This window comes from Vipera berus (genome assembly GCF_964194415.1).
Source record: "Vipera berus genome assembly, chromosome: 1".
NCBI lineage: Eukaryota > Metazoa > Chordata > Lepidosauria > Squamata > Viperidae > Vipera > Vipera berus.
In genome coordinates, this window is record NC_138202.1 from 208607679 (window position 1) to 208630068 (window position 22390).

At 38.6% G+C, this 22390-nt stretch overlaps 1 protein-coding gene across 5 annotated transcripts in view; it reads right to left on the bottom strand.

Moving 5' to 3' along the window:
- Positions 1–956: 956 nt before the first annotated feature.
- MFSD2B (MFSD2 lysolipid transporter B, sphingolipid) overlaps positions 957–22390 on the bottom strand; it is a 39021-nt gene continuing 17587 nt past the window's right edge. For 3 of the 5 annotated variants that reach the window (XM_081315191.1, XM_081315192.1, XM_081315194.1), the window contains 12 exons: positions 16776–16899; positions 15044–15159; positions 14441–14493; positions 13273–13421; positions 12083–12173; positions 11860–11981; positions 10834–10917; positions 9996–10076; positions 8741–8850; positions 7142–7285; positions 5111–5287; positions 957–4229 (listed from right to left, as the gene is read on the bottom strand). In XM_081315191.1, coding sequence (XP_081171317.1) covers positions 4166–4229; positions 5111–5287; positions 7142–7285; positions 8741–8850; positions 9996–10076; positions 10834–10917; positions 11860–11981; positions 12083–12173; positions 13273–13421; positions 14441–14493; positions 15044–15159; positions 16776–16899 — 1315 coding nt within the window. In that variant the 3' untranslated portion in view covers positions 957–4165. Of the gene's footprint in view, positions 4230–5110; positions 5288–7141; positions 7286–8740; positions 8851–9995; positions 10077–10833; positions 10918–11859; positions 11982–12082; positions 12174–13272; positions 13422–14440; positions 14494–15043; positions 15160–16775; positions 16900–22390 lie in introns of those variants that run through there. The other 2 variants (XM_081315193.1, XR_014024791.1) reach the window with 2 other exon arrangements.

Below are 22390 nucleotides of genomic sequence, written 5' to 3' on the forward strand. Positions count from 1 at the left end.
TTATGCACATTCTTTAAATGTAAGAAGTAGCATTTTGAATGTTCACACTATTTTGAACAATAGGGAAATCATCTTTAAATGTAAAAAGTAGCATTTTGAATGTTCACATTATTTTGAACAATAGGGAAATCAGCAGTGCTGAGGTGACGTTTGATCATAGTAGATAAGGAAAAATCAAAGATAGCTCCATGACTGTTCTGGAACTGCAAATGCCAGTTATATTCCAGCAATGGAATTTGAAAAATTCCAGTTTCCAAAGTCTCAGCAGAGCTGGCTACCACCAAAAGAAAACAGAAGGACCTCCCACCTTCCCCGTAAAATCCCTTTTGAAGTTATAAGTACTTTTAAGTTATTATTTGAATGTCATCTTTGAGGCTGCTTTTTTTCTGTTCAATCATATCCAATTTTTGGAGACTGAGTGGAAAAGTCCCTGCAGTTTTCTTGGCAAGGTTTTTCAGCCATGGTTTGCCATTGCCTTCTTGCTAGGGTTGAGAGAAAGCGTCTGGCACAAAGCCGCCCAGCTGTCACTTCCAGCTGTAGCAATGGCAAACCACTTCCAAAGCACCTTGTCAAAAAGCTGCAGGGACTTATCCAGGCAGTCTCCCAAAATAGGATATGATTGAAGGGAAAAATAAATATTAGAATGTTATCTTTAAAAATGTTTCTACTATTCAAACTTCTGTTTTGTCTACTTGTGTCTCCAACAAGCCTTATGAAAAACATTAAATTCTTTCCCATAAATATACAATATGTATCTTACCTATTCCATACATGCAGAATTCATTTTACAAACCTTCATGATACAACATACTAATACAAGAAGCAGATTTTTACAAAGACAAAGGGTATGAGAAAAGATAGTTTTTATGTTTCTCTCAAATGTAATTTCTCAAGTCCCCGAAAAGCACAAATTGGTTCTCCTGTTATTCCTTTCAACATAGGGTAAAGTCATGATAAAATGTTCAATTCCATTTTTTATTTAAAATATTGTAAGGTTAACAAAATGTCATCACTCCAAATTTTCCAGTACTTTGTATATCATTGCACATTTTGCTGATTGCTGTTAAAATAGTTTCGTACTATATTCTTATAAGAATTGATAATTTTCTTGGCAGTCTGTATATTATAGCGATACCTGTCTTTGTGCATGTGCTTGAATGCATGTGTGCTTAAAGACACATGCACCCAAAGTATACTGTTGAATATTTGCTTTCTTAAGTCGTAGAAAAAAGCACTTCACAATATTCCACAGATAAATTGCATAGCAAAACATATTGCAGTCTAGCAGATTTATTCAAGAAGCATTGAGGCAACTACTATTTGCAGTCAAGCTATTTGTCATACTGTATATTTTAGGGTCAGGGAGATTTTGGATGAAAAAAACACCACACATCTAATTATTCAGGGTACTGAAGACCTATAGTAACTTGGAACTTTTAAAAATAGACTTCTTATAGATGTAAGGTATGGCTGGATGGCAACCGTTAAATATGGTTAGAGGTAGTCCTCGCCTTAACTATTTAATGAGCTTTGAAGTTATAACGGCAGTGAAAAAGTCACCTATGACCAATTTTCACACTATTCCCCCATGGTCATGTGACCAAAACTTCAGCTGGCAGCTGGCATGTATTTATGACAGTTGCACTGCTCTGGGGTCATATGATCACCAGTTGCAACCTTTCTAGCTGGGGTCCCACAAGCCAAGTCGACGGGGGAAGTCAAATTCACTTAACCCAAGATTCACTTAACAAGTGCAGTGATTTGCTTAACAACTCTGGCAAAAAAGTTCATAAAATCGGGCAAAACTCACTTAACAACTGCCTTGAGCCCATTTATGGTCATAAGTCAAGGACTACCTATATTTTTTATTGAAAACTTTCCATAAAATTTCATTTACCTATGTGAGAAGTTTCTTTACATTTTTGCTATTTTTGAATTGCTTTTTTCTCTTATTTTTTCTATTTTATTAAATAAAAGCAAAACAAAAAACACCCAACAACTGTAAAGGTTGACATTGCAACAATTATTTAAAAATACCAAGGATCAAACAAAATTACCCTGGTCTGGGCTGCAAAAATTCAGATAACCTCTAGGCAATAACAAAGTGGGAGTTCTCAGGATCTTTGCCCCCCGGAGGTTATTGAAGATTTGCCACCAATATATGAAATTTGACTCCATTCACAAAGACTATGCTTTCCTCCCAGCCAAATCAGATCATCCGATGAATGTGGGCTTTTGTACATTAAATCAAAAAGGACACTGGAATTTGTACCTGAGAACTTAAGTCTCCTGAATAAAACCTTCATATTGTTTAGTTTTTTTTTAGCAAGCTTAAGAAAGAAAAAGGTTTCCGAGGGTTTTGTGAGATGAATTGAGCAGAGAATGGCACAACTGCTATACGTAATATTTATTGTGTTGTCCTTATTTTATCAATTTTGCTTAATTCTGTAACCAGAGATGCTACTTTGCTCGTTACTCTTATGATTCTTGCACATGAATAGACAACAACTTGACTTTTAGATCATATTCTACTGAGCTGCATCTGGTGAATGGGAGTGCCCGTTTATGTGTATTTTAAAAGCAAGTAGACATACAATTTACAAGGTATACTTTTTTCTACAAGCCTTACTGAAAAATAATGTTAAGCAGTGCTTTTTTTGTAAAAGAAAAAGGTGCTGGAACTCACACATGTCATACAACCCGCCTTGCCTACCCTACAAGGTTCTATTCAAAAAAGGTGCCGGAACTCCGTTCTGAGCGTTGTATGAGAAAAAAAGCCCTGATGTTAAGTCACAATATTGCCCAGCTGTTACCCAATTTCATTATTTCATAATGTCTACTGAGAATGCCAAACTACTTTCAAAATAATACATTTCTTCAATCTAAGGGTGATTTTAATCTATGAATTCATTAATAGAAACAAAGATCCATTTTCAAATATATTTGACTATAGTTTGGGCTATTATGTGTCAGACATAGAAAGTCTGCATCTTTTTTAAAAAAAAAGTCTGTAACTTTTCATGTTGGCATCATTAAAAATAGTCACATTTATATGTCACATTTCACCATTGCTAGGCACACAGTGAGGAACCTGTGTTTCTGTTTCTGTGAATGGGCTGACTCCAAGTTGAAATTTTCAATTACCTAAATTCTATTGGCTGTACTTGTGCAAAACAGCAGTGAATGGAAAGTAGTTATTACAATCAGTTGAGACAGCATGGATGATCTGCAATTTGTGTAAACCATGGAATAATGACTTCTGCCTTGTCCATTTGCCACAGAGAGGATTATAGCCCTTTAAAAAAAAAGTTTCAATTGCATTCTCCTGGAGCACACAAAACTGCCATTGAGCCTCTTGGTAAAAATGCTTTGCAGAAGTACTAATAGTGCAAACTAGTGCCTCCATCAAGGGAACCCGTAGCTACTATAATGTTAATTATAATGCCTCTCAAAATGTTCAGTTGACAGCCTATATATGTGCCAGCGAAGACAGTACATCCTCTTATAATATTTATGAGCCCCATTTAATATAATAAAAGGCATGAAGATGAGACTTAGAATTCACGTGTTCTGTTCCTCCACATTAATTCAAAAGTGGGCTATCAGAAAATAAGAGGAGGAAGGAGTTTTAGGTATCTTCTCTGCTGAGTTATTGATAAAACAATTAAGGTGGGATTAAAAATGTCTATACAAAAAGCAGAGATGAAGCCAGCAGTTTAAATGGCAATGCATTGATGATAAACAGAATTCTGTGATTAACAAAAATTACGGGATTTCCTTTGGTAGGAACCATAACTTATAATTAGTTGAAATTCCCTCTAACCACACTGTCTTGGTTAACAGCTTATGGATAGCGCTCACAAGACCACGGCTTTTCTCTCGGCAGGCAGCTGTTCTTCTCAGTATAATATGCACTGGTACTATATATGAAAAAAGAGAGCACCACCTATTGCATCTTATACATAGCTCCTGCAAGGCTTCATAGTAATCCAGCAGTACAGATGTACAGGCTCTCTAAGCCCATGCTGCAAAGCATCATCTTTCTGATCAGACCAGAATGGGTGGTATATGGGTGGTTAAAGACCGGTGGAATAAGATAAATGCCTTCAAACATGCTGAAGTGCTGCCCTCTGGTTGCATTTTCATTAGCACTGGATTTCTATTTTTATTCAGGCTTTCCAACACAACTGCTTTCCTCGGCAATGTTTTCAGTCTTCACATGATTCCTCCTGTTTTATAAGACATGAAAGAATATTGTGTAAAAAACAGTTTACATTGTAATTTAAACACGGCATCTGCTGGGCCTGGATTCCATCTTTTAATCATGAGGTTTTTTTACATATACACATACATACACCCCACACACACAAAATGTGACACAAAAATTGTCACGTTAAAATGTTTTTTAGAAGCTGTCCTTTAGCTTCAGAATCCAAATAAGTTAATACTGGCCTTTAATTCTAACAACTTGTAAGCTCTTGGTCAAATATATCAAGATTTATTTCCTGTTGTTTGTACATCATCTCTATGGAAAAGCCAGTTTCAGGACAATGCAAAATAAGTGCATTTAAGACCCACCAAAGCCAAACACCACAAGTCTAAGAGAAAATACGGGAAATTATATTAAGGGGTAGTGTTTTATTTACTCCCAACGATGGGAGTAGAAATCTTGCACGCACATCATTCCGGATTTAACTTCTGGCTTTTCTGAAACTCTGAAAATCAGTATTGAAGTTTAAGAAATCCTCCAGAATTCAACAGATTCAACTTTCAAAGAATTAGCTTTACAGTGTGCTTTAATTATTCAATGCAACAACTTATTTTTGGGTGGATATTTTATTTGCTTTATAAGCTTTCTGAATTTGTTACGAATCGTAAGCATAACTTATTGTTTATGCACATGGCTGAATAAACAGGGGCATTCAAGGAATGGGAAATAGCGACATTACTTACCTTTAGTAATTTATAATTTAATGTAAAGATTTTGCTTTCTGTGAATTATCATATATGTTTTACAGTAATACAGTTGACTTTTGATTTAAAAAGCAGCACACTTCTTTCACCTAAGAAAGATGTGCACTAGGAGAGGCTGGTATTAGTACAAACTTACCTTGAATTTTCAAAGGCGTATTTCACTTCCTTTTGACTTTTCTCATTGATTGGGTAAAACAGGAGTATGGATAAGCCTAAAAGGATGAGGATGGATGGAATTCCACCAACCAAGATTTTCAGCGTGATGACAACATGGGCGGACTGTACGCACATCCCTGATTTGTAGCCTACAAATCTATTAAAAAGTCATGCAAATGTTACCATAATTTATTCAAAGAACAATATACAACTAAAATTCATTTCGCGCCCCTCCCCCTTCAATCTGAATATTGCTGCTGTTATTTTCTAAGCCTTACTGGCTTTTTCCCATCAGTTTTTTTTACATAAAGACCAATCTTTTTAACACTGATGTCTGACCTTAAAATAATGGCTCTTATATTTATAAAGCAATCTCAGCAATTCATTCATTATGATCAGAACAATAGCATCCTGATCTCCATAATATTGGCCACTTGCCTTAAACCAGCCCATTACTTTCTGCCCTATGAAGCTACAATGTGCTTGGCAAACTTGTTTCACTTAATGGATTAATTGGTTCCACCTTTGTGGCCCAGGATAGCTTGCTTATTTATTTTCTACATTTCTCTACCACCTGAAACTTTAATGGATTCTAGGGAGCTCCCAAGCTTTTATATAAAATACAATATAACATCAATATAAATTAACATAATTTAAAGCTAATTGATGATTAAATTAAACTAAACTAAAAGTGATAAAAGGACGCAGTGGCTCAGTGGGTTAGGACGCTGAGCTTGTTGACCAGAAGGTGGGCAGTTTGGCGGGTCGAATCCCGAGTGCCACGTAACAGAGTGAGCGCCTGTTACTCGTCCCAGCTTCTGCCAACCTAGCAGTTCGAAAGCACGTAAAAATGCAAGTAGAAAAATAGAGAACACTGCAGTGGGAAGGTAACAGCGCTCCGTGCGCCTTTGGCGTCTAGTCATGCCGGCCACATGACCACGGAGACGTCCTCAGACAAGCACTGGCTCTTCGGCTTTGAAACGGAGATGAGCACCGGCCCCTAGAGTTGGAAACGACTAGCACGCATGTGCAGGGAAACCTTTACCTTTACCTAAAAGTAATAGAGTAAAATCCATTCAATGGAATATGGCACCAGGGGTTTTCATTCAGGTTTTAATCCCTGAAAGGTTTCAGAATAGCTAGATTTTCATCTGCTTCCGCACTCACCATGAAGATAAGGGCCATTTTCACTTCTGCGGGTAAACTATTTCAGAGGAAGCACACTGCGTGCTTTTCTGTCACTGTCCTCTGAATCAATGTAGTCTTATAGACTGCTGTAAACTAGCAAGAGTTGGAAGCTAAAGTAGCCACTAACACAATCACCTGGACCCAGGAAAGAGTCAGAAGTGGAAATGACAACAAATTCTGGACTCCCCATTTCCTGTTACAGCCAGCCCGCTTTCTCCTATCATACCACCCCCTGGGTCAACAAGCAAGATTGGAAACAGCTCAATTTATTTAAAACTGGTTTGGAGGCCCGGGTTCAAGCTGGGCTCCGGATCTAAATCTCACTTCAGAAATTCAAAAACAATTACCCTTCTTTTTCTGTTTGATGAAACTTGTAGAATATTTTGTTAAAAAAAAATCTTCCTGGAATTGGAAGAAACATAAAAGCAGAATAAAATCTGGTGGACTGGGTATGTGGTGATATGAACCCTTTCTTAGAGTTCATACAGAAAATGTCTGCATGTATGGTGAGTAGAGCAAGAGAGATAGCTATAAACTGATTACATTTTGAAAATAAATAACGTAGTAATCTTTATCACAACAAACTTGAGTAGTTAGAGATTACCTGCAGGCATAATGACAAGAGCAGGTGTAGGCAGCACACAACCATCTAGTTGCTAAACTGCAGTGCCTAACACACCTAGGACACCGGGATGATGACAAAGAATGCAGGAGTTGTAATTTATCAATATCTGGAGTGCCACAGATGACCTATCCTGTGCCCCTTTTGCCAAATTAAACAAATGCAAGATTCCCAAAGAAGCCAAAACTTAAAAACACTCACTGTAGACTGAAAGAAGAAATTCCCATTCCAATTCCAGTTGACATCTTTGTGAAAAATATGAAGGACGAATAAAAGATAGTTTCATGCCCTGGTAAATGAATGTTCTGCATTCGAAAATGGTCAACTACATCAGGCAGCATAGACCTTTAACCGACAGAAGCAGCCTTAGTTTAAGCCCCCAAATTAAATAAAAAAAGTTTTTAAGTTTTAAAAATGTCTGAAAAAATACTGTTAGAATCTTTCACGATTATAGGGAGATTTAAAAGAGGTTGTTTCTATGTGCTGTGACTCAAAAACTGACTTTGAACGAAATTCTATAACTCAACTTATTTTGCCTTTATACAGAACTGGCAGTCTTTGACTTACAACCATAATAGTTGTCTACCCATTAAGGTTGTTTAAGTTGTAAAGCGAAACATCCACATGACCAACCCAACTTGACAACAACCTTTTTTGTGGTGGCTATTAAGTGAATTACCATGGTTGTTAAGTGAATCTGTGCTCATGAAGTGAATGCCAGCGCTGTTAAGTGAAGCCATTGTTCACTGAGGCATTTTTGCTGAAAACAGAAAGTAAATGCCAGTTTTCAGAAAAAAAGGGCATAAATCATGGTCACATGACTACGCCGGACACTGCAAACAGACATAAAACGCAGGCTAGCTGCCGTGCGCCCAAAATCTGGACGCATAACTATGGGGTGGTAATGATTGTCATGACTTTGGAACCACGTTGTAAGTACCTTTTGAGGGCTCCATCATAATTTTGCCTAGTTTTAAGTCAACAACTATCTGTATAACTGCCATTCATACTTCTGCTAGTTTTTGTTTTAATAATAAATTCCATCTGTGCAAAGCTTTCTTATTTTTCTATCTTTCTATCACTCCAGTCCTTGCAAATAACAATAATATACAAAAACAAAAAATAGTGATCACATGTGGCCATCTCCTTAAGAATAAGCAAATTGTGCACAATCAATAAAGGGCTTTTTTTTAAAAAAAATGTCTTTAAAAATCATGCGATTCAGGACTTAGTAAGTGGAAAATAACTGATCTATAATTAAATGCACATTTTGATAATAAGGCTTTTACATTGTCATATTTACATATTGCTTTAAAATAATACTTTTATTAAAATACTTTTAATACCCTAAAATTAGACCTTTATATATAGTTAATAGGGATAGCTTCATATGCTTTATTGCCTGTTCCTATAATTTCCCCCCCCCACACACCTTTTTGTTTTTGCCATTAAAAACCACTGGGATTTTAATCATTTAGCCTTAAGACTTGTCTTCCACTGGTTTTGTCTTAAGATTCTCGACAAGATTTCTGAAAGATCTGATCTCTGACGACACAATCTGAGGCCTCTCGATCGGGATTGTCTGTAGTCTCAAGAGCTCCCAGCCCTAAAGACGCTGCTGTGTATCATTGCACTGAATCGATTCCATCAGTATTAATTTTTAATTAAACTAGATGAAGCACCTTCTGGAGGCAAACCGCAGAGTATCGCCCAAAGGCTAAAGTGCTGCTTTTAACCAAATGCAGTGGATATTCCCTGCATACCCTGCCCTTATGCTCACCCTCTACAAGAGACTCTTACCACGGCAAGAGGAAAGATGCTGCAATGCTAAGTCCAGATACAAAAGCCACAAGGTAGGCAAGGTAGACATTTGGGATCGTTACCAGCACGATTACAGAAGGAATCATCAACTGGAATGAATGGAAAAAAGGAGAAAAGCTAAAACATTTCATCCATTATTGGATATATAAGAAAGGGTAATGCCTTAACTGGACAATGATATAAACAGGATAAAGATTACTGTACAGACATGACAATGACAATCGTTATAGGTGTGACAGTGTAATAAGTCACCACCAGCTCGTCTAGATTAAAATCATCGGCCATGATAGACATCAGTTTGGTAGAATTTCAGACCTGGGACAAAACCCTGGATCTTCCGTATGCAAAGAATGTGCTTCAAAGTGCTACAGTGTGGTGAGTGATCTTTTTTGCTGCATAAGCTACCCTTTTAATTTTACTTTTGGTTTTCCTTCTGCTTTGAAGGTCATAGAGCAGTGTTTTTCAAAAATGTACATCAAGAGTACATGTTACATGCTCTGCAACAGTGCCTTTCAAACTTGGTAACTTTAAGAATGTATGGACTTCCAACTCCCAGAATTCCCCAAGCAGCATGCTGGCTGGGGAATTCTGGGAGTTGGCAATTTTAAGATGTGTGAATTTCAAGTTTGAAAAATACTATTGGGGACTATTTGGCTGCACTCTTTATCTTTCTATTTCAGATCCACCATAAATAGAAAATCCGTAGGACAAGAGGTGTTATTTCTAGAGGCAGGGTGCCTTTAGTTTTCAGCCACATAATCTGGTGTCTGTTGATCTGAACAGATTATAAACCATAACAGGAAGAGATTCTTAATCAACAGGACAAGAACCAGGAGGAGACTTAGCTACAATTAAGTCATCCCAAAATCACACTTAAAAAACGGGTTCAATATAGCTAGCAAGCATGGCCTAGAAAAAACTATTGCTCAAATGATTACATTCAAGATGTATGATTATTAGGACTATGCAGAGTCTTAAATTCAATTTCAAAAGGGTGTTTCAAAGTGCTTACGAGCACAAGCCCAGGCAGCACTTCTGGAACTCTTTAAAGCAGCCACATTTTTACTTCGCATATTATAGCTGCCCTCTGCTGTTGCCAACATGGATCATGAAAAAAGGCTTGACTGCTTTAAAGAGTTACAGACAGGTGCTCCATTCATGCCTTTGTATGCTCTGAAGCACCTTTCTGGAATCTAATCTGAAGTGTAGCCATAAGTATTAACAGCTTACTTACTGATATTCCACATGCTGCTTTTTTTTTGCCAAAATGTTTCAAAAATCTTTGCCAGAACGGGACGCTCACTGTAGCTGATACCTACGTGTTATAATGTGGGGGAAAAAATGACAGATAAGAGAAAATGTGTTTATGGCTTCCAAGGGAATTAAGTGTACAATTTGAAGATTGCAGCATCATGCAAATAGCAATAGTTACACATCACAAGAGGGCAGAAGTGTGGACTCTGATGGAGTCAGCCTAAAGAGATGACCATGGATTTAAAAAGCTGACCAGAGAGACAGAAACCAATACAGATAGTCTTTGACCTACGACCACAATTGAGCCCAAAATTTCTGTTGCTAAGTGAGACATTTGTTAAGTGAGTTTTGCCTTATTTTACGACTTTTCTTGCCACAGTTGTTAAGTGAATCACTGCAGTTAAGTTAGTTAACACGGTTGTTAAGTGAATCTGGCTTCCCCATTAGCTTTGCTTTTCAGAAAGTTGTAAAAGGTGATCACATGGTGCTGGAACACTGCAACTGTCATGAGTCAGTTGCCAAGTGTCAGTTGCCAAGAATTCTGATCACGTGACCACGGGGATGCTGCAAAGGTTGTAAGTCTGAAAAGCGGTAATCAGTCACTTTTTTCAGTGCCATTGTAACTTTGCTCACTAAGTGAACTGTTATAAGTCAAGGACTACCTGTATTTTCCTTTTTATTATATTCGCACAATATAGTTACAGGTGGAGAAAGGCCTTCAATCATGAAAACCTGATTTTCATATAGGTATGGACCACAGAAATATGAGAAGAAAACACATACCAACAAAGGAAGCGTAGCTTTGTCTAAACACTTACCAAGATAATTACCACTAAATTTTGAAAGTGACTGCGAAGACCAGCTGCGTAAGTACAAAAGAGAACAAAGTTTCCTTGTTCTATCTAGAAAGTTGAAAAGAAAAGAAAAGAAAAAAAGAAAAGAAAAGAGTGCTGGTTATTGGGTGACATACACATTTAATGCATCATCATTAAAAGAAAAGAGAACTATACTATTAGGGTAGACCTGATTCAAATGTGAAGGAGGATGGATAAATATAGTGATAATGTAAGCTTTTCTGTTTACAATTCATACATTTTTTGGTGGAGCAGTGGGCTAATGCCTCCTTAAGTAACACCAGCTGCCTGCAATTAGTGCAGGTTCGAGTCCCACCAGGCTCAAGGTTGACTCAGCCTTCCATCCTTCCGAGGTAGGTAAAATGAGGACCCAGATTGTTGGGGGCAATAAGCTGACTTTGTAATAATGCCGCTTGGGTGTGTGTGTGTGAAAGCCCTAAAAAGCAGGCATATACATAGAATGAAGGCTACTGCTAATGCTTGTAAGCCGCCCTGAGTCTTCGGAGAAGGGCGGGATATAAATGGAATTAAAATAAATAAATAAATTTCTTGATACAACCTCATAGTAATTGGCTTTTTAATCATTTGAAAAAAGCTTTTTATATAAAAGCATATTAAAAAATCTTTGGTCATGGATGCTTTTTGTGCCGTAAGTTGTACCTATCTTTTTATTTGAATCCAGGAAAGAGGTTAGCAAACCTGTAACTGTGACTTCACAGGATCACGCCCACTGACTTTCAACATTAAAAATTTATACATTTTTGATAATGGAATAATAAAAACACCAGAAGATAGCCAAAATCTATAAAATCTCTGAATGCCCCCAGAAGATATTGGGCTGATTTTTACCGAAAAGAGGATTGCTCTTTAAGGACAGTTAAGATCACATACGGTATATACGAGCAAGGTCTTATGCTGCAGCTGCATAGATTCTCCAATGCAATTTATACAAACCACGTTGATGCAGACACTGTGTAAATTAAGGATTACCTGAACTGCTGTTAAAATCAGTAGAAATGATGCTGTAAATATCAAATATGGTTGATGCTTCATTGCATGCTTTTGTCCTTTAAAGAAAGGAACTTTTTTGTCTGGCATTAGGGTGTATGGATCTATAATGGGTGGAATATATACAACGTTGTTTATATGAGGTTGTAGATTGAATGGAGAAAATAGACACACAGAAATATTAAAAAGCTTTAACTATGCTCACCAACTTTTTCTTTCACTCCAAAGAACAGGGAAAGGATGCCGACAAGGTAGATGCTTCCTATCAGCCCAGCCGCAATCATGTAGACTTTTTTCTTTAAAGACAATGGTAAGAGAAGATTTCAACCAAATGACAGAAGTAAAGAAACATATAATAATAAAAACAGTTGTATTAGAAGGGGATACTACAGACTATGCATTGAACACTGAAAAACGTGGCTATCCTTTGGAACATTGCAAACTAAATGCACCAGGAGCTGACTTGTACCTTACTAAAGCACAAACATGCCTTGGAAGCAACTTTTCATTGCTGTGTTCCTATGACTTTCCGTTTATCTTATCCCCTGCCTGTGAGTGACTGTTAGTGTAGAGATGAGAGATGATCCTATATGTGCAAAATCCAGATGTATACCTGACATCACTTAATTCACATAATGGAAAAGCATAACTGAATACAATTGCAATGTTTTACATATGGATTAATTGTATGTGGAATGGGACAATTGATTGCACCCACTGGGGTGAATTGCCCATCGCTTCATGGGGGAGGGGGGGAGAGGATGGGAAACCAGTGGCAGGGCAAATATCCTGGCAGAGGGACAGCTGAGAATGAATGCCCACAATAGGTCGGCTGCAACTGGGGGCGGAGGGGGCTGGAATGAAGTGGGTGTGGCAATGTCACCACGATCAACTACCCATTCTGCATACAATCGACATGTAAAACATTGCAATTTTATCCAATTATGCTTTTCCATTATGTGGATTAAGTGATATCAGGCATACATCTGGATTTTGCACATAGAGCATGTCAAACTTGCAACATCATGTGACGCCGCATGATGTATTGGGACTTCTCCCCCATTGCCGGCAATGGGGTAGGTGTGGTTTTGGCGTGATGCATCCGGCCCACAGTTTGACATGCCTGACATATAGGTTTATCTCTCATCTCTACACTAATCCTTGTGTCTTGCCACCTTTTGAGAAGTCCTTACGATACAAGATTTCCAAATCACAGTGAAGAGATGGTTCCTAGACATAAATAAAATAAGAAATATTTCCTGGTAAGTCCCACTAAATTCAAATGAGACTTGCTTTGAAAAAATATTTAAGACCGGGTCTATTACAATAAATATGACATCCTCATTCTAATGTGACGTAGCACTATAAAAACATTACAAAATGTTTTTTACTTACTCCATAAGACATATCTATGACTTCAGAGCTGTTTTGTTGCAGCCCAATAGTTTCATTCTGGCTACAGTGACTAGAAGTGTGAGCACCGGCAACTATCTGGCCATGCAGCGTAGCGCCAATCAGTGTTCCAAGAACTTCAAATGCCATTCCTACGGGAGGAAAACAGACCACTTCTACAAATCTGGCTTGTTTAGTGAATGGTGAAACATAAGCAAACAGTTTCCCCCCACAATGGGATCAAAATCTCCAAGATGGTGGGTGCAGCTTCAGGAGTCAAACCCCATCCCTTTTGTAAATGCAGCACATCTTGCAGATTTTGACATACACACCCCTCTAGAAAGCTTTCAATAGCGAAACAGTGATTTATATGTATACTGCAGTGAATATCAAGCAGTACCATAATGGGAGGTGGGAGCCATTGTAACATGCAGTCAGAAATTCAGGAAATATGTGCAAGGAAATAAAAAAACTGGGATTATTTAAAGACCAATGGATTATTACAAAGCTATCTCTTCCTAGGTGCATTTATCTTCTAGCATAATGCACAGACCCTAGAGAATCAATGGAAATCTACATGTCATAAATTGTCTCTATCCGACTGAGCCTCAGGCCCACGCATTTCCTTCTCTCTGCTCCATTTCTTTCTAGGTTTTCTAGTTGACAGAAATTGCAATTTGTCTGTGTTTGAATTGTTCAGCTATTGCTTGCATTTGCCCTTCAAATCAGAGCTGAAACAAGTCGTATAGTGCTTTCCATTTACTCCCTCCATATGGTGGGAATAAATTCAGAATTTGCAAAGGGAGTAAGGAGAATGAAAGCTTGTCCAAGTGTTTAAAAGGTAAAGGTAAAGGTTCCCCCGCATATGCGTGGTAGTCGTTCCAGGAAGGCTGTTACCTTCCCACCGTAGTGGTCCCTATTTTTCTACTTGCATTTTTACGTGCTTTCGAACTGCTAGGTTGGCAGAAGCTGGGACGAGTAACAGGTGTTCACTCTGTTACGCGGCACTCGGGATTCGACCCGCCAAACTGCCGACCTTCTGATCGACAAGCTCAGTGTCCTAACCCACTGAGCCACCGCGTCCAAGTGTTTAGCTTGGCATTATATGTAAATTATATGTAAATTAACACCTGAACTGTTTTGCTTTTCAAAACCTTGCTCAAGAACATACTAATATGAAACAGCACAAGAGACTGTGGTAAATGTTGAAAGATGATTTTCTCCCTATGAACATGAAAAAGCAGACTTTAGATCTATGACACAGCATGGTTTACAGTGAGTTCAAAAAATGCTTCCTCTTTTGCTGTCTTTAACCTACATTAATCTGAATTGTAAAAAAAAAATAATGTCAAATTAGTCACGTTGTCTCTCTCACTTTCTCATTTTACTAACAATATTGTCTCTTGATATCATCAAAGGGATTTAACAATGAATAAAACCTCATGAAGGATGGTCTTTTGACCAGCCATTAGGTTTATGTAGACAAAATGATGGGACAGCTCTAATGACTGCTTCCTATATCCCACAGAATGGCCTTGTTGAGTTTCAGGACCGTTTTGAGACAGAAAGCACAATAAACAAATTCCATAATCTTTAGAATAAATTGAACACAGTTGAAAGTAAAAGATAAAGAAAGAGTCTCTATCCTTTAAAAACTTTCCAAGGAAGTTGTAGCCCCATGCTAAGATGGAGACCACAGCTGTATCTCCACCCTCTCCAATGTCTCCCTCACTCCCCCACCCTCCCCAAATCAAAAGCTGGCTTTGAAACTCACGGTAGGCAGTTGCTGAATCGCGATCTGCTTGATCTGTGCTCAGAAACATGGTGAGAGCAGAATATGGCACCTGGTACAGCTATAGCAAAAATACTTAGCAGCTCTATCACAAATAGCTTAAAAGAATAAATAATTATGGCATTTTTATTTTCAATCTGCATAGTGGTGATTTACATTAACTTTTACTACTCATAACCTGGGGGCATTGGAAGATTGTTAGTAAGACATTATTTTAGCATAAAACAGCACTATTGTTAATTTAAAAAACCTAACCCTTTTTTGATCAGTGTTGTGGGCAGCACATGAATCTAATACATAAAATAAATAAAAATCAGCACGATAGTATTACAGTGTTATAATATTTTTTCCCCAGTGAAATATGATATACCACAATAGTGCCATGTAAAACTGCTTTTACAGGATAGCGATATTATAGTGCAATAATGTACACCAACACGCTAATCTTCTCTGTATCGTTCCAATTTTAGTATATGTGCTGCTGAAATGAGCACAATGTACACCAACAACATCACCACAAACCCCAAGAAATGACCATCTGGAATGATTAATTTGAAAAAACAAGACTTTTACAGCATTACTGAGTTGGTTGAACTTGCATACTTCAAAAGGCTTTAGTCTCTCTCTGAAGGTCTCAACAAATACAATGCATTTTTAAAACACATGTGAACTGTTAATTGATAAGGTAGTTATAATTTATCTCACATGAAACATATCTCCATAATCAATCTGCCTTCTCCTTCACTCACAGCTCCATCCCAATCTATTTAAATCCTACATCAGTTAAGCCAGGGGTCTTCAAACTTGGCCCTTATATGACTTGTAGACTTCAACTCCCAGAATTCCTCAGCCAGCATACCTGGCTGAGGAATTCTGGAAGTTGAAGTCCACAAGTCATAAAAGGGCCAAGTTTGAAGACCCGTGAGTTAAGCTATTCTACGCATTGATGAAATGAGTTGCAGTTCGCAAAGCTTATGCCCTTTAATAAATTGTGCTAATAGGAAAAGATGCTAACAAGACTTCTTCTGACATTTCCTGTGAATGGCAGATAATTTTTACAAGACACAAAAGCCATACTTCAATCACAGCCTTAAAAATATGCCAACCAACAGAATCAAGCAATCACTGGATGGAAATTCCAAACACCAAAACATTTTTTTCATCCTTGTAATAAAGCATTGGCAATTCTGGAAGCATGACTGTTTTTCCGTTGATCTAATCCAGGGGTGTCAAACTGCAGGCCAGAGGCATCATGCCAAACCCACGCCCACCCCATTGCTGGCAATGGAAAAAAAAGTCGCGATACGTTGCAACACGTCACGTGACGTTGCGAGTTTGACACCCCTGATCTAATTGGTCAACACAGACAAAAAACCTGACATGCTATAGTAGAAAATAAAATATCAGAGTTGGAAGGGACCTTGGAGGTCTGCCAGTACAACCCCGCTAGAGTAGGAGACCTTATTCCAGACAAATGGAATTATGGTAATTAAAAATACAATGAACAGTATCTTCTACTAGCTTTGTGCAGTCTCTTTGAATTACTCAATTAATATAATTATCCCAGAAATACATAGTACTTCCCTTTTGGAACTCTATGACTTAACAGGTACACCATTTTATCTGCAAAAAATGTGTAATTCACTGATGTGATAGCCATCTATCACAAATCTGTTATATGTAAAAAAATGGTTTTCAGCACCAATCAACTTACTGTACTCAGGGCTTGGAAAAGGCAATAAAAAGTCAGATACCACAGAATTCGGTTCGATATGAAGGGAGGTAAGTACCACATCAAGATATAGGACACAATCGTGAATGGTGTGCAACCCAACAACCTGGAGTAAAAGTAAACAAGTATACATGAAGTAAAATGGAAAGAATAGCCCCACTCAGATAATCTACCCCTATGCAGGATTTGAGAGTCATGGAATAAAATAACAAATACTTCATAAATATTAAAACAAAACAAAACAAAAACTGAAAATATTGCTTTTAAAATTATTTTTCTTCCCTCCTAGAAATCAGAATACAGCCATTTAACATTTGAATGAACATCTCAGATTCTATATTTTATCATTTGCTGAGACCGAAAAAGCAAACGCTAATTTAAATTTCAGTTATGAAAATATCCTTACGAATGGTTCAATACAGAATTTCATAAACTCAATGGTGTTTACAAACATAGAAAGAAAAGTTGACTGGCCAACTACAGATAAACACAATCTGCTGTACAGTCTACTGTGGCGCCCATGGTAAATAAGTTTGCCATGATTAGTTTTAAACATGGTTTATCATATCATGCACAAATGCCCAATGTAAAGATCTACCAATCATTGACATCTAAACACAGGTTTGCTCTGGTCAGTTTTTATGAATGTGGGCCTGATGTGGCCTCCATTTATAATCATGGCAACAACTCCAAATAACAGATCAATCAGTAAAAAAGTTTCTAAACAAACCTTAAATGAACTCATGCCTGATAAACAGTTCTGTGTATCAGTCAAACTGGTGTAACATTAAGGGACAAAAGGCAGTATGTTCTAGCTTGCTGTGTGTGTGGGGGGGGGGGGGAACAGAGGCAGTTATTTCCCAGAGCATGACCTCTAGTTATAACAGAACTCTCCAGCATTCTTGTAAAGCTGTTACTACACAATGTAATCAGATGACCATGGATGTTATTAACAAAAACTGGGAAGAATAGATAACACAGAGATTAATCCCATCAGAATAGTATTATCTGAAGAGCATCTTTTTAACCATCCCATTCATGCAACATAGACAACAATACATTATCACAAATAATGAAGAACTAAACAAAAGAGAAAAGATAGAATGGACGACAAACTTAGATCAGCATATTTGATGTTTCTATCTTGTTCTCAAGGTGGAACATTTTAGAGTCTGCTTATGAAGGCCTGTGGTGAAATAGCCACAATTTATAAGTTAACTCAATTCATATAATTCAGAGTAAAAAAACAACCCACAAAGATGAAACAGTCCCTCAAAAATTGGAAAAACTTAACAGGTAGACCTCATTTAGCAAATGTCTTGTTTAGTGACCATTCACAGTTGCATTTACAACCTTTGTGGGTCTGTAAAGCAAAGGAAGGCTGAAGTAAATTCGTAAGTACATTCACAATTTCACTTAGCAACTGCGATGCTTAACAACTGAGTTGACAGTTCCAACTGCAGTTGCTTGAAAGAGCCTTGGTGAAGCAGTGGGCTAATGCCTCCTTAAGTAACACCAGCTGCCTGCAATTAGTGCAGGTTCGCATCCCACCAGGCTCAAGGTTGACTCAGCCTTCCATCCTTCCGAGGTAGGTAAAATGAGGACCCAGATTGTTGGGGGCAATTAAGCTGACTTTGTAATAATGCCGCTTGGGGTGTGTGTGAAAGCCCTAATAAGCAGGCATATACATAGAATGAAGGCTACTGCTAAGCTTGTAAGCCGCCCTGAGTCTTCGGAGAAGGGCGGGATATAAATGGAATTAAAATAAATAAATAAATAAATAAATGAGGACTAGCTGCAATTTCAAAAAGACAGCTGTGTGTCGAGATTCCGTGCAGAGGAATATCGGAAAGGTTACGGCAAGTCCTCCTACTTTTATGTCTTTTCAATTTGAGACCTAAAGTGATAAAATGATTTTGCTCAGGAGATTTGTCTTCCTCAGAATGGACTTCTGAGTGGTATACTTCTAGGATATATCTAGACAACCTTGTGTTATCACCACATTTTTGGATTCTACATCAAGCAAAACTGGCTTCCTCTAGAGACGGTTGCATTAATTAACCTTTTGACACATATTAAGAATTCATCTGCCACAACAGCAATTACCATGGCCAAATATAGTGTAATGGGGGAGAGAGTGGATGTTCCATGCACATTAGCCTTCTCCCTGCCACACACTCCCAAATTTTTGGATGGATGGAGTGTTTGCCAAATGAAATCAAATACACATATAAAGTCCCATCACATAAGAAGACATTTTCATGATATCATCTATGTATTATTAAAACTCTCCTGCTTGTCTATTAGTAACCTTCAATTGGTCAAAACAGTACACTGTAGGGCAGACATGTCAAACACAAGGCCCGGGGGCCAGATCCGGCCCGCGAAGTGGTTTCAAGTGGCCCGCGAAGCCATCCTGGAAACAGTGAGGGAACGGCCCCCACTGCCTTGGCCCTGGCCCAGAGACCCTCCTTTTGCCAGAGACCCTCAGATCTGCCCCACTCCTGCCCAGGCCCCCATAGGCACCCTTGATGCGAACGTTGTAGAGCTGGCCATGCCCACCCAGTAGGCCATACGCACTCTAGCCACACCCACCCATTAGGCCATACGCACTCTAGCCATGCCCACCCATAGGCCATACACACTCTGGCCACGCCCACCCTGGCCATACCCACCCGGCCCCTTGAGGGCAACTGTAATGCTGATGTGGCCCTCAATGAAATTGAGTTTGACACCCCTGCTGTAGGGCAACATTTTTTGATTCAAGGTACTTCAAATAATTTAACGAATGCATCCAAGATTCAGGACTTCTTTGTAATTGAAATGTCATTTCACATCACTTGTATTTGCAAAGTTGTGGCCACTGCAGTCACTATGATTGGACAGTCATGTAATCATAATTTTAGGCTGTACTTCCCAGAAACCCATAGGTTGTGTGGCGGGAAGTGGGAGGGGTCTATCTCCACTCTCTTTCCCACCTCCCTCTGGCGACTATATCCAATCAGCTGGTGGCAAGGCTCAACAGCTGACCCTGACTGACTGCTTTGGTATTAAGGCTGAAAACTGAAATCTCTTAATAGCTGTGCGTGGCAAGGGAAAGACAAGGGAACAACCTGGACAACTGCTAGTGTGGTAGGATGGGCAGAGATGTGCCAACAGTTAATGGGTAAGCTCTCTTCCTAACTGGAAGGACAGGAGGCCTTGGAGACTCCTCAGAGTGGGGAGGTACACTTTCCTCATGGTCTGCAACCCACTATTTCCCTGTTCCCCAGCAAAGTGGCAGGTACTTCCATGGGTCAGCTGAGGAGGCGGGGGAAAAGACAACTCCACTGGGGCTCTGCTGAGGATTGTTAGGAGAGAGTCTACAAGGATGACCCTAAAGGTGGTGGGTTGGTAAGTACAGGTAGTCCTTGATTTATGACCACAATTGAGGCCAAAATGTCTTTTGTTAAGTGTTTTGACCCATTTTACGACTTTTCTTGTCACAGCTGTTGAATGAATCACTGCAATTGATAAGTTAGTAACCCGGCTATTAAGCGCATCTGGCTTCCCCCTTGACTTTGATTGTCAGAAGGTCGTAAAATTGATCACATGACCCCGAGACACAGCAAAAGTCAAAAATATGAACCAGTTGCCATTGATCATCGGGATGCTGCAAACGGTCATAAATTACATTTTTTTGGTGCTGTGGTAATTTTGAACAGTCACTAAACAAACTGTTGTAAGTCGAGGACTACTTGTACAGATTAAAGAGACCATTTAGCGTCAATCTAGGACTGTACGTTCTTCCATTATTATGATCAGCAGCCCACCCCATTTTCTAAATCAGCTCCATTGTATCTAAAATTCTGAAAATCAACCAAAGACATATAAGGAGGGACATCCAAGGGAGAGAAGTACAAAAACAAATGAACAAACAAACATAGAATAATGCTCTGTTCACCTGATGAAATGGGTAATAAGGAATCTTGTACTAGAATAAATGTGCTAATCTTATACTGTTGGGTTTTTTTGTGGAAATAGGGCATGGGGATTGGCTCCTATGTTTACTAAAAAAATACAGATGCCCTCAAGTAAAATTCAATTCTTATTGAGTTAGGGAAATGTCTTGCAATTCCTCTTTTGCTATGTTTTCAATTATTCAGTTTAGCAGGCAGATTTTACGTCTACTTAGGTATTAACCTGGATCAAATCTCTAAGATCAGCCAAGGTCAGCTATGTAATGCCGCCTGCTAAGGCTATTACAAAATAATTTCCTTTTAAATTCTAATTGTCTTGAGGACAACAATCTATTTGAAAGGAAAAAAAAACATTTGTAAAGTCACCATTTAATACAGTTTCTCCTGAGGAAAAAAGAAATTGTACAAGAGGCTAGTCTACTGTACACTGCAGAAGGCTGATAAGACAACAGTCAACCACAATAATGCTAATGTCTAGCTGTGTAGCACACTTTTCCTCCTCCCGGTGTAGATTATCAGTTGTAGATAACAGAGTCTTATGGGAACAGAACAACAAATATTGTGGATTAACTTCTTTTTGAAAGAAGAAAAACGTTCATCATTAGTTCATTCATTATGAGATCCCTGTATTTTAGCCTGAACCACAAACATATGGAGTTTATTTGAAGAGGAAGGGAGCCCAATTTCATCCATACTAGGAGATTGGAATATGAATACAAATATAAACTAATCAATGAAGAAAAGTATAATGAATAACAGAAAATGAAAGTGCATATCTGAAAATAGCTAAAAGAGGGAAATTCCCTGTGTGTCCAATTTCAATATTCTCTTTGGCATCCTTCAATCTCGAGAGACTATGGTTTCGTGCTCTGGAATGAGGTCCTAAAGCAGCATCTGGTGTGGCTAAAAAGGCCAATTCAAGAGTGTCAGTCCCTTCCACACTGAGGGCAGATACAGTCTGTCCCCTGTCCAGCCCTCAGATTTCGCTGGTTCCGGACTGCCTCTTTGCGTCAGCCTGCCGCACAAGTGTCTCTTTGAATTGGAGAAGGCTATGCTGCATCTTTAGCCTCCAAGCTGAACGATCAGAGGTCAAAGTTTCCCAGCTGTTAATGTCCATTCCCAAGGCCTTTAGATCCCTCTTTCAGATATCCTTGTATCACAGCTTTGGTCTCCCTCTGGGGCACTTTCCCTGCACTAGTTCTCCATACAGGAGATCTTTTGGAATCGGAATTCCATTCTATAGAATATTCTATTCTATTCTATAAGAAATATGGCACGCAACAGAAGAAGTGGTAGTAAAGTTTCTAAGCAAGCTATGCCACATGACACTGTGACCAATTGATTGGAAGAAGTCAACCTACATTCCAATACCAAAACAAAAAGAAAGAGGCTTAGGAGACTGTATATACCAGAGGTAGGCAACCTTGGCTGTTTTATGACTCGTGGACTTCAACTCCCAGAATTCCTGAGCCAGCCATGCTGTGGGGAAAGGGAGAGGTTTCCAAGCTGAGCCATGCTGCCTCAGGAATTCTGGGAGTTGAAGTCCACGAGTCATAAAAGAGCCAAGGTTGCCCAGCCCTGGTATATACTATCATGCAATGTCTTTAATTTCACATGATAGTAAAATAATGCTTAGTA